At 36.6% G+C, this 13,669-nt stretch overlaps 1 protein-coding gene across 1 annotated transcript in view; it reads left to right on the forward strand.

Annotated features, from left to right (window-relative positions):
* Positions 1-13,669, forward strand: part of CRIM1 (cysteine rich transmembrane BMP regulator 1) — a 174,367-nt gene that overhangs the window by 106,293 nt on the left and 54,405 nt on the right. Inside the window, exon 6 of the mRNA XM_058021151.1 lies at positions 10,116-10,298. Within this exon, the coding sequence (XP_057877134.1) occupies positions 10,116-10,298 (183 nt within the window). The remainder of the gene's footprint in view (positions 1-10,115; positions 10,299-13,669) is intronic.

Genomic DNA, 13,669 nt, shown 5'->3' on the forward strand with positions numbered 1-13,669 from the left:
TGGGAGGATGCTGAATTCCTTATCTTCATCCTTTCCAATTAGGATTAGATGCCTTTTTAAAGCATGTGTTTTAATCAAATGCAATTTAATGAGTTTATAGATGGTAAGTGGGGAAGTTGTATAATCAGCATTACCAACAAGTTTTGTTAGTTACTTCTGTGTTTGAAAACCTCTGAAAACAAGCAAGAGGATGGAATAAAAAAGAAATGTGCATACTCACATTAGTATCGTTTTCCTGCTATTGTAATATCTATTGAATTAAGTTATTAAAATAATTAAATAATTCCTTTGGCCAGAGGTGGGGAGGGAGCAGTCAGAAGAAGAATACTGATCATCACCATACCTTACCTTAAAATAAGGGTATCCATTACAAATTACTGTATGTAGACTGCAAAAAAATCCAATTTTTATATTTCGGTAACCCTAATTATGGTCAGAGTGTTAAAACAGTCTGGACTTCTGCAGTATTTATTGCAATTTTGTGCTAATGTGATAGATGCAGAATTGCATGTTCACAGTATGGGTAGGCTGGCTTTACTGTGTGAGATCTGCTGTAGCTGTAGAATAACAGTGGCCAATGTTGAGGGGATAGTTAATAATGGATGCAAAATACATGTCATGGAGAGACTCTACAGTATGTTCTCTTTGTTGTTTGTCAACAGTTTGGGGACAGATCAGTTATTCTTTTGCATGTGTTTTTCCTGGATTTAATGTAAAACTGATGTAGGAGGTCTACAATATATATATATAGATTTTGTGTGGTTATCTTTGTTCCTGATACACACTGTCTCAGACTAGCTTTTGGTTGGTCTTTCTAAGAAAAGCATATTAATCTGTGGCAAAATAAGCTTCTGCAGTAATTACTTCTTTTGCAGATTGTAATGGTGATGTTATTTGATCATAAATACAACAGTAAGTCAATACTCTGGTCTTTATTTTCCTACTTCAGATTTGTATTGGGTGTGTCCGTATGTTTTACATCATATGCAATCTGCTGCTTCTCATAGTTTATTCTATAATTATATAGACATTAAAAATCACCAAAATAACATTTTTTCCTGCTTGGAAAATGATCCTTTAATTTAATTGGAGCTTTTTGTTAAGTAGCTATTGTGTGTAACTGTCCAGTCTTTGCATAGGTCAAACTTTTTTGGGGATTTTTTAATACCAAAAAAAAATTTATAAAGTCCTGAGAACAACTTTCTTATTGGTGAGAAGAAAAAAAACTATATTGCAGATAGATTACAATAGTTCTGTGTGATATTTTAAACATCATGAATGTATGCAGATATCAGAGTAATTCACATAAAACTGTTACACAACTAGAGACATAAAGTTGTGCTTTTTAGAGCACTGCTATATTTAAAAGTTTTCACTAATACAGTTAATGCTTGCTGTCATTAGAATGTGATTCTTGTTCCAAAGGTCAGTCAATTGAGAAGGTCAATTTTAAGGCATGCATTGATTCCTTCATTTTGAAGGGAAGCATCTTTGTAAGGAAAATCATTCTGTGTTGTTAAATGGTGGTAGGAAGGAATCCAAAGTTCTCTTTTGACACCATCAGGTTCCTTTGTCATGATTTATCTAGGGTGAGTATTTGAGCCATCCCTGAGCATACCCTGCCTGGTCCTTGGATGTCAAAATGACAGCTCAGACAACAATGATGGCTGAAACATGTTATTTCTTTATGCTTCTTTTTCCTTGTCAGGAGAAAGGTCTTTACTGTTTAATTTTTAACTCAAACCTTGCAACTCTATGGAACTATTGGCAGTGATTAAATGCAGTAGTGATATGATTTTGTCAGTCATCTGTGCTTAGATGGCTGGCTGGCTGTTTCTCCTAATCTTATGTTCTTGATGACCATCAGTGCAAGCCCTACTTCGTGCATGTAACACAATTCTAGCCTGAAGCAGACAGAAGTATGAATTTCTAAATTTAAATCTCTGGCTGCCATAAAATAGTGTCACTAGAGGTATAACTGAATGCCAACTGAATACATCACTGCTTATTGCATATGGGAATCAGAGATTTGCACAGTGCTGTTCAGTAGTAAAGTTTTCAGGGAAGAGAAGACTACATCCATAGTCAAATGTACTCATTTCAGAGAAGTGTGAAGTCGATATAAAGGAAATAAGGCAACATGGGAACTCTATAGCAAATAATTTCATCTTACTGTATGAAACTGAACAAAGAGGTTTTGTCTGTTCTGTGGTTCTACTGCCCTGTTTCAGGGGAAGTGAGAGTCAGTATTGCTTTTGTTTAAAGGCAGACTACGCCATGAAGTTTCCCCACTTGCACTTACCTGAAAACTGCTTTTCATCTAGAGAATACCAGATAGTATGTGATATTTATTTGGGGAGAATTGAGTGAGAGATTCCCAAGATATGTAGTCTTCCAAAAACTCCTGTATTTTACAGAAGCTAGTTTCTTCTGATCCATACAAAATATATTATTTACCAGAACTTCTGTCTGCTAATCCTGGTGTTCTGCTTTTACTCATGGGGAGCTTGTAAGGAAAGAAAATTGATTCTGCATTCAATTACAAGCATCAACAAGTGAGTCTAAAGAGATTAAAAGCTGCATGTGCAGCAAGAGTTCAAGCGCTTGGAAACAAGAGTGAGTATCCAAACTTGCCTGTTCTCTAATTAGGTATTGATGCATAGATCTCTTGAATGTAAGTTGCACTTAAAGCACATACTGACTGTGAGCTGGGCCTTAGAAATTTGAGAGAGCAATTACCAGGCATCCTGCAGCTGCTGCCTTCTGTCAGTCAGAGCTTTCACTTCTCAGTAATTTTCCTTGAAAACAACTGCTACTTCAAAAAATATTGTTGATTGGTTTGTGAAATACGATGCATTAAATGTGTGAGTGGTCCTCATCAATGTGTCAGCATGGTTCAAGGTCAAGGGGACCACGCTGCTTTCTGCAATGGCCGTGTGTGAGCTGTGATTTTAGAGTCCAGCTCTGCCAAGGATGGCTGTGGAGTCCCAATCCATTTTCCCTGGGAGTTGAGGTGTGGACTTTCATTGCCCTATCCATTGAAAGTGGGACTACTGGATGGATGATGGATGCATGAAAATAACTGGCATTGATCCTGGGAAGATCAAATCACACCTTCCCCAGGACTTGAGACTTTGACCATTTCTATTCTGCTGGTTTAGGCTGTATTGATGATTCCATGGTGGTACAGAAGTGATCTCCTACATAAGTAAGACCACTTGATGTGACTCATAATCAGTGTTTTATAACTGTTTCTGTGAATTTTTTTTTTCTTATTTGAGAAGATAAACTGACTAAAGTTTATCTCCTCAAATGAGAAACTAAAGGAGGCATTTCTTTTTACTCTGTGCCTTCTGGCTATTTTCACACTTGCATCTCTATACAGTGGTACTGCATTAGAGAAGAGATTAAAAATCCTCTTTAATCACACTTCTTGTCACTTGTTGGTGCACTTGCTCCTCACAGCAATTGCATTATTAATCTCATGGTGCAGAAAAGGATAAAGGTAATTCTATTATTTCTAAAAGGAAGTAACAATGGCCTGTTTCTAAGGAGAGAATCCATGAGTACTGAAATGAATTGATGGGGAATATAGGGTCAGCAAGGAAAATATTCACCTTAGAGGGAGGAATGAAGTCCAAGTGAAGTACCTCAGAAACACCATCTACCATTTTATTGCATTAATTTTGGCAGTCATTTTTGCACTTTCATTAAACTTACTTTGTGTGTGCTCTAAAGAAATAAGGATTTGAGCAAGGTAATAGTCTGTCTTGGAGCAGAGAACTAAACAGTCCTAATACTAATTGAGCAGTACTGCATATTTTTCTTTGGCCATCCAAAACCACAGATTTTGATGGTGGACTTCAAATAGGCAGCTGCTTAAAAAATTAAATGCAAAATGCATCTTGTGAGATGAAAAAGATAACAAATTGTTTGGTACATAGTAAGGTTAACATTAAAGGAGGACAATCTGATACCAAAAAGGTAGAGAGATTTAGTTGTTGTGGGCTGAGGTTTGGTTTTGAGGTTTATTGTTTTTAGTTCAGTCAGAACATCTGAAAGGTATTTGAGAATCATGACTAATCACAGCTGGATGGGAATTTGGTCTAGTATAATGAAAAAGGTGAGTCTGCCAAACCAAGTCAAATGTTTTAGATCCTCTGAACCTGTATTATACTTGCCGTAGTCAAATTGGGAAAAGTGTGTGAAACAGTGCAAGTCATTACCAGTTACCTTTAAAACAAGAGGGAAAGGGAAAACAAAGAAAACTGAAGGCCAGGCAACCCAAAATTCCTGGTGAAAAGGAGTCTGTAGATAAATAGATAAAAGAGACAGGGTAGAGAATGTCAGGACCACAGCTGGGTGTGAAACCAGACTCAAAACCCTTGAGTCGTTCACTAGGAGCAGGAGGGTTTTTCAATGGGAAGTAGAGTCTGAGTTTTAAAAACAAATCTATTTTTTAAAATAAAAAGGAGAAAGTCTATTTCATTTATTTATTGTTGGTTAATGAAACACAAGATGCTGTATAGATTCTGTGAAATGATATGGCATATACAAAAAATATTAGATGTCAAATGCTGCAGTTCTGGGTTTAAAGTAAAAAAAAAATAATTAAAAAATTAAGTATATACTTCTAGTGTTTACTTTGGTGAAATAGTAATGGTTTTTTGCCAAAGTGAATTGTCTTGGTAGACTAATATCTTCAGTAATGTTCTGGCTCAAATACTGCTGGAGTTTTAAACTTGGATGAAGTTGCCAATACTTTAAAGGACAAGGTTAGAATTCAGTATTTTTCTCAAAACATGGAAGACATGGCTAGACCTGTTAGAATGCCAGACCACGCCCTGTGTTACAGGTTTGGAGATTTTTTTTTTCCTCCCCCTGCAATTTTAACTTCTCTCAAGCACTGGAGGCTTCTCACAAGTGTCCTGGCAATGCTTGATGGGCTGTGCCAGTGCCTAATAGTGGTGCTGTTTCAGATGTCTGTGCCCTATTGACATGCCTATGGCTAACCTGATCACAACATGTATTTTCTCCTGTGGTGGACTGACAGAGACCATTGGGATTCAAACACATTCCTCGGTTATGAAGAACATGTCTTGCTTCCAAGGATTGTTTGGCAAATTCATCAAGAAAATCTGTCACTGTTTTAGAGCATAGCCACCACCCTCTGTGGCCCCAGCTCCTCCTCTGTTCTCCTGGTATTTTCCAGTGGTAGCACTGCAGGATGTTAAAATGCAGCACTTAATTTTCTAGAAGGAGTTAAGAGAAAGAAGAGGGATAGCCTTGTAGAAAATCACAGAACCAATCAAACACTAAAACACATGACTTGATGGAGAAAAATTAAAATTGAAAGAAAGGCATACATTTTATTTGTAAGAGAGGATGTAGGCAGGGACACCCTGAGGTGTCCTGAGGATGACTCCTCTAAGCAAGAAATTTGTATACTGGAGGATAGAAAAAAAAAATGTAGAAACATGAGACCTCAAAGATGAGAAATGTAATGAAACTTAGGGGACGCTTCCTTTCCATTTGTTTGTTGTTTCTGTCTAACCTTAGTTACCCCTTCCATGATTTTTGCTGTGTTACAGTCGATCAAACTGTGGAGTTGTTTAATAGGTAGGTTGCATTCCATTACTGGTGGTTTTAAAGAAAATATTAAGGCAAGGATGTATCAGGGAGAGCTGAATTTGTGTTTTCTCAGCATCCCAAGTATCTTTTAATTTCCTTTACAGACTGTAGTTGCCACAAAATAATATTTCATTCCTTTAAGCTGAGAAAATATTTTTAAGTAATTGTATAAATAAATGCATTCATTTACAAATAATAGTTTCAGTTTTAATTCTGGTTTCTCTGTTTCTGGATGACCTTTTTAGAATATGCACAACCAAAGGACTTTCAGAACAGTTCTGTAATTGTGTTAATAGGGAATATGCTGCAATATAATATACTGCAGTAGTAAGGAATATGCTGCTTAGGAAAAACAAGCAGCACAACCTGAAGGGTAAGGATCCAAAGTTTTTTCTACCTAGCTTGTTTTTATATGCTGACAAGGCAGCAACAGCATACAGTGGCATTATAACATTATTATGGACCAATTCCTATGACATGTAACCTTATTTTTTTTAACTCTATCAGCTCAGCTTTGGAAAAATGGAAATCTTTTCTGTATTTTGTTTATACAGACACAGGATTCAAATCTTTCTGTTTCCTTCCCTTTCATTTAATAGAAAGTTCACAGCACTTACCCAAGTTCTTTCCAGGGCTCTGGTACAAATACCTCTTTATGCTGAAGGAACATTTGAAGTCCTGGAATCATGAACCTTTTAATCCTTGGAACAACAGAAAATTGTTTTGAATCTGGCTTCCGGTTTGGGAGAGCTGGAATTTCTGATACTACAGAAGAAAATGCCCAAACTTGCCGACAGAGGCTGATGCCCTGAAGCATCTCATGTGCTTGGTGTGACCGTGCAGAACTGCTGCCTTGCAAGGGATGGTTTGCCAGACTTGCATGTGTTTCTGAGCTGTTCCAGGACTTGAATTAAAGAAAACCATAAGTATTAGGAAACTACAGAAATCTCAGTAACAGAATTTTTACTTTTGAGTAGTTCAGCCCATAGAACTAATATTTATTTCATTAGATTTACATGCAGGAGGTAAAGTACCATTGAAAAATAATTTAATAAAACAGATTGTGTCCCTTTGCTGTTCAGATTGGTGATAAAGGTTTCAGAAATTATCACTGTTTATGTAGTGTGAGGCTGTGGGGTTTCGTGCCACCTTTTTGGGCTCTCACTCCCAGAACAAAAAGGCTGTGGCCATGCAGAGCTAAATTTGTGTCAGAACTATTTTTCTTTTAACTCTGTGGCAGGAACTTTAATGGCAAATCAAGTCAATTGTAGTCATGCTTGACTTTATATAGAAGCAGAGATGTCATTTGTTCTTCCACTGCCAGAAAAAACCCTGCATCTTTCTGGAGAACATCCCCTCCCCTCTGTCCTGGCTTCTTTCTCAGATGGGCAGCTGTGTGTCAGTGCTTGGGCTGGATGGATCTGGTATTACTGGGTTATCTGAGAGCTAGCAGACATTGAATTCATGCTCACTAAGCCATGGCCTGTGTCTCATGCACATTGCTTTGTTGTGGTAGTCTGCATCACAAACAGGATTTGGAGTCTCAGATATATTTAACTGCTTTGTGCTGTGAGGTTTTGGCAGTTTGAATTCCTTTGTGACACACTGAAGCTTGAGGAGTCCTACCAGCAGTTTTCTCTTTTTTGGCAGAACAATGAATTAATGAATTAAGGAAAAGATGCATTTATTTAATGTTACCTTTATGTTGTTTTATCCCCTGGTGCCTGTCATACTTACATCAATAAGGCAATAAAATTGGCACTTTAAAAAAAACAACAAGAAAAAAATGGGAACTGGAAGATCTTTCAGCATATTGTGGTGGAAGAAACACATTATTATTATTTCACTGTGTGTTACTCACTCAGAGTTCCACCTGGAGTATCTAAAGCTAGAGTTCTTCATTTTAGTGCTTGTTTGCCTTGACTCAGTCTCACGACTGGAGTCTTACAGATGGTTCAAACAAAAGTAATCCTTGTCTTGTAGCTGGATGCATGGCCTTAGGTCTATAGTCAGTCTGGATATATACACTTACCATAAGAGAGGATGTTAAAAATACACATGTAGTGAAATTCTACCGTTGTTTGCATTGTAGGAATAAAACATGCTGTTTCCCTACAGGATTTTCAGTTACTTGCATAGTCTTGTTTGGACATTTAAAAATAACAATAATTAATGGGAGATAATGTTTCTACTTCTGATGAGGCAAGAATTCATCTCTACTCTTCAGGTATGGGGGAATCAGTAAAAATCTGGAAAGCTGCCGTCAAAACAGTGAAGCCAGAAGCAAATGGATTAAAGGCCTTTTGAGTTGTGTTGGCACTTTTCCTTTTTGAGAAGGTTTTTAAACTAACAGCTTGAGCTGCATAAACTTGAAATATTTCTCAAGTGTTTGTTTATGTGAATTGCTTTCTAATGAGGTCATAGCTGTTTTCCTGGACACAGTGGTATTTCCTCCTCTTGCTTTTATTTTTTATGCTGCTTTCTACATTATGCCTTGAAGACAGAACAGGCATGTAAAAATCAAACATGGCTCTGGATACTTCCAAGTTTCAACTCTAATGCTTTGCAATCATTTCAAATAACTCAAGGCTGGAGCACAATATATGTTGAAAGAAGTCCTTGAAATGCTTTAGAGTTTTAAAGAAAAACTGTGTCATTGTCAAGAAAAACTCAGTTTTTAGCTCCCAGAAGTTCAGGAAACTGTGGTGGATTGAAAGGAATCTGAAAATGCTGATTTTTCACTTAAATATATTTCATCTCCCATGTGAGATTGATCACGAAGCAAAAGAAAAATCACCTGACCATAAAGTGGTCACAGTTTTCAACTCTAGGTGACTAGGCATTACATATATAAGTAAATAGTCTTTACCATCTGTTCTACAGAAATCAGAAACATGGACAATTGTCCCTTTTCTTTGCTGTTTGCTTCAAATGCAATGAAACATGGTGGGTTTACCTACAGTATTTGATGTTATTGCTGAAATAAATAGCTTCCTGTTTGCAGAACCTATGTTTTTTCAGACTGCTAGATTTACAGCTTCTGAAAGGAAGAGCCTGGTGGACTAAATACTGCTGTACTTTGGGTGGCTGCTTTCACAAATTTTGGGCTAGTGTCATAGGAGGCCAAAATTTTATTCTGAAGTGGCGAGGAGGGATGAGGCTTAAGTAATTGAGTAATATAATGATGATAGTGTGAAGTCATGATTTCCTAATGACTAATGTGGAGTACTATAGTTGAACATAAATTTGGAGTGTTTTTCCTACAGTGTCTTGAGTCACAGTGATTCAGCTCTAAGCCATGGAGCTGCACAGTGCTGTGGAAGTGGGGGGATCAGTTGGCTGGTTGAACTGAGTGGGCTTTGAAAATGAAATGAAACGGGCAAAATGAAAGAAAAATCAACTGTGTCTTTTACATCTGTTTTTGTTAATAGCAACATAAACTATTTCCTGTTTAACAGTATCTGTAAAATAGGTGATGGAGGAGAGTTCATAAATGTGGGGTAACAGCAAGGTCAAAATCTCTGTGAAGACCTTGTGATGTATACGTGCTGTGTAGATTTTTCCATAATCTGGAACCAAATGTCTTTGGTATAAAATAGTAATAATGATGAGAAAAAGCTGATTACATATGCAGACTGTTTCATTGGTTTAATTAGCATCTTTTTTCCTTTTTTTGAATGTTAACAAAGTAAATGAGCAATGTTCTACCCAAAACACTTTAAAATTTTGAGAAACTCTTAGTTTCCCACCAAGTTTGGCTTTAATTTTTTGTCAAGGCTCTGCTGTAGATGGAGGCATACAAGAACTACTGACCTTATGTTTTTGAAATGCTAAAGTGATCATGTAACTATTATTACAATTGAGGGTTGGGGTTTGTTTTTTTTTGTGAGGACTTTGGTTGTGAGCTGGCTATTACAGCTCCAGGTTGCCTGAAAAAATAAGTGTTCAGTTCTGCCTAACAGATCATGCAGTCACCCAATGTGACTGGGTTTTGATTGGTTGGTTTTTTAAACTATCAATTGGACAGCTTTAGTGCAATTTACCCACCTGAGTACCAAGTGCTACAGAGAGGAAGATTACACTTAAGAAACATCAGAAACTGACTTCTTAAAACAGAAGGGCATATTTTTTCATTTGCTAAAATTTGAAGTAGCTTCAGGTTCATTGAGGATGAAAAATATTTAGCACCTACAAAGAAGTACCAGCATTGCAGCCTTTTTCCAGGATTTAATTTTTCTTAACTGAGATTTATAATTGTAGACAGATGCTCTGAAGGTTATTTTGAACAGCATTTCATTTTCATCCATTGTTGAACAGAAAATAAAATATACCATGTTCTTAAAATGGAATTGTATTTGAGTTTACAAAATGAAAGAAAAATCAGCTGTCTCTTTTATATCTGTTTTTGTCAGTAGCACCATAAGCTTAACTATTTCCTGTTTAACAATATCTGCAAAACACTTTTTTTCTTTTTCTTCTTTCAGAAGTGAAGCCAACCTGCATATTTAACAGCATGGAGTATTATGATGGAGACATGTTTCGGATGGATGCTTGTCGATTTTGTCGGTGCCAAGGGGGAGTCTCCATTTGTTTCTCTGCCCAGTGTGGTGAGCTACACTGTGACAGGTACTATGTGCCAGAAGGAGAGTGCTGCCCAGTCTGTGAAGGTACAGTCTCTTGTTAATCCTCTCTGCTTTTAATTCTGCTGCTTTTTTTCTATTTGCCTGTTCAATGGAAATGAGCAATGAGCTCATTGAGCTTTTATTCTTCTGGAGTTTACTGATTCCTCCATAACTCAGTTTATTTCTACATTTGTGCCTGAATGTGCTGTCATGTTCTTTGCAGTGCTTCTCTGACCTTGACACTACTTCTTAGACATGGTCAAGTGTGCAGTGCTTTTTGGGGGGCCTTCTTGACAAATGACATAAAAAGCTGGTTTTAATTTCAGTACAGACATTTAGACAAGTATCTCCAGAGATGCAGTTGTGACCCTGAGACAAATTTTGATTGCTTTGCAACCTCTTTCTTATTCTGTTTACCTAGAGTGATACACACAACTTCTTTCCTCTACAATTACAGCAAAGCAATAGGGCAGCAATCCGATGTCAATGTTTTTCTCATCCTCCTTTGCTCTGCTGAGAGCTTTGCTAGGCCTGCAGTCCTCCTAAAAAGGGCTCTGTGGGAGCCTATCACATTGACCCTCTTGCTTCTTCTAGAAAGCATTGGAGTAGTCTTCTGCCAGAATACAATCAGAATTCCAGCAGAGGAAGATAGGGGTGGTATTGGGCACTTGGATCTTGCCTCAGTGAGGATCAGGTTATGGCCACCAGGTAGCCAAAAGGCCTGTGAAACACTTTTAGTCCCTTAGTTTAAATGTGGACTTAGGAATATTTTCTCAATAAGTGAAATCACATGTGAAATCACCTCTCCTCAGAGAAAAGGACTCTAGCAATTACTGTGACTTTCAAACACTTTGCAGTCTCCTTAACATCATTATTCCTGCAGTTCTTTGCAGGAGCAAATAAGCCAAAAGATCCAATATAGTCATGCTTTATTCCAAGCAGAGAATTAGAATGTAATGCGCCTCATAAAAATACATCTCATAGAGGCAGCTGTAAGAGCTGGACCTTCTCACTCAGCACAGAATCTGGTGAAAAATGGCTTGTTTTGTTACAAGCTACTGAAAGCTTCAGAGATTTAAACCCTTAATCTGGATAATAAAATATCAGGTGAGAAAGTTTGGAAATAATTTTTAAAGAGTGTTTGTAATTTTTTAATGTTTTGGTGTATATTTTGCATATTTTAGTGTCAGTTTGTATCAGGTTAACACTTGGTGTTCACATGTAGAGAAACTGAAATGCAAATGTAGATTTAAGTATGCCAGAGAGGTACCAGTCGATGTTTGCCCTGAGTTTAAGACCTGGCTAGACATTAATTGTTGACTATACCTGAAGGCAGGATCCTAGATTTTTGGTCTTTCCTGGTGCAATTGTACCTACATTTACAAGAGCCTTCATGCTCTAAGAAAAAAAAAAAAAAAAATCTGTGCTATCCTGTCATTTAATGACAGATTAAAAAAGTCTAGAGAAGTTGTGTCTGGTGTGGTGAACCCCCCAAGTAAGTGCAGATCCACTCCTGAAAAAACTGCTGTATGAGCTGCTGACTTCATAATATATATAAAATCTCTTGGGTTCATTTACTATAATTACTATTTTTTCTCATATGTGAATATTCCAAGATTTGGCATTATGAAATCATTGTGACTATATATATATAGATATAAAAATGGATAAATATATCTATGTATCTGCTCTATCTGTCCTCTCTGTCATACTCAGATATAGGTGCTGATTTTCCACATTGGACTTGCAGATGTAGATATGTCCTTTATCTTCTTTGATGATTTAAATATTCAGCTACCTTATTATTTATCAATAAACTGTTCTGTCATATCATCATACCACAATAAAATTTTGATTTTTCCGTTCTTGCAACGGTTCAGTTAGACTAGCAAAAAAACCTGATAACATTTCATTTCAGGTTGATGAGTTCGTGTGTATTAGTCTGCAATGGAAATTTCTTCTTTAAGACAGGTCCTTAGTAAGACTAAAATGGATAATGTTATGCCATTATTGTGTAGTCTTTTTTTTTTCTATCTAATAATAACTGTGGCTTAATACCAAGTTTACAGGGTCCTTCATCAAATCACTTGATGCTATTTGGCTTGCTTCTTTCTGTTGTGTATTGTTCTGATAAGGGTTATGGCACTAAATGAAGGAAGTCTGACTCCTGAATTCTGAACAATTGGATAGTAAGATACATGGTGGTTTTTACTAGAAATCCCTCTTGATTTAGTGCATTCTTTTAAGTGAGCCTAGACAGCTGGTTCCATTAACATATTATAATTGTCCTGGTTCCTTTAAACACTCAAAAAAAAAAAAAAAAGATGGCTCTGGTCTCTTTTTAAATAACTTGGGTAAAGTTGACACTTGAATTAACAAGGTCATGTATTTTAAATGGGCAGAACATATCAGCCCACTCATTCATGCTTTTTTAGTTGTTGAAGAAGTGGCATTTTTTTCTACCTGCTCTTCTTCTGTTGAGTATTTCATGGCTTGTTGTCAAGGTGATTAGTTGCTTCCTGCAAATATTTACTTGATTCTAGAAAGATAAAAAAAAAAAAAAAAAAAAGAAAGCTTTTTTTTCCCCAAGAATTCTAAAATGGGAAGTACTAAATTTGGTGTGAATTGTGTAGTACAGGCAAAAGCCCTTCTTGGCTTAACTCCAGGAGGAGTTCTTTCTCAAATTTCTATAGGCTATATCAGCATTAGCAGATGTAATTTATAGCTTTAAATGCTACTGACCTTTTAAGGGTACCAGGAACTTTGTGCTTTGAGCTGCATAGAAGACTATTGCAAGTAGCACAGGTCTGCCTTTTCTGTGTTTTTTCTGTATTCCTCTGTCAATCAGAATCCTGTACATAGGTTGAATGGTAAAATTCACTTCATTTCTTTGTGTATGATTTGATTTTTGACAAGGTCAAAAACCTGTATGTTGGTTTCTACAGATGCAAGATGATTCTACAGCATCAAAGGTGCAAAGTTAAGAATTTAGGTAGCGTTTTAATTTTTTAATTTTTAAATGCCTTATTTTCACAACAACCTGGTTTCGGGCTTAATCACAATTTTACTAATAGTCTGAATATCAGTACAGCTCAGGTGGGCATGACATTGTGTGCCATTTCACCCCAAATGTTTGGAGTGTCATAAAGTGGCTTTGAATAAGACAATAGCTACTGGCACTGCCACAGATTTTATCGACATTCAAAATGCATTATCTTCCTTCCAAAGGGGACTGATGAGACTCTAAAGAAATAATCCAAGTTTCATTCAAGCCTTTTCTTCCTTCAGATAGGCCGTCTTATTTCTCCCAAGTCCTTCCATATTAACACTCCAAGAAATTTAACTTAAAATAAATAACTTGTGCTTATCTGATGTCTGCTAAAAATGATGTTTTCAGGTATATTTGTTGTTTTTAA

The sequence above is a fragment of the Melospiza georgiana genome, chromosome 3 (assembly GCF_028018845.1).
Source record: "Melospiza georgiana isolate bMelGeo1 chromosome 3, bMelGeo1.pri, whole genome shotgun sequence".
In the NCBI taxonomy this organism is placed as follows: domain Eukaryota; kingdom Metazoa; phylum Chordata; class Aves; order Passeriformes; family Passerellidae; genus Melospiza; species Melospiza georgiana.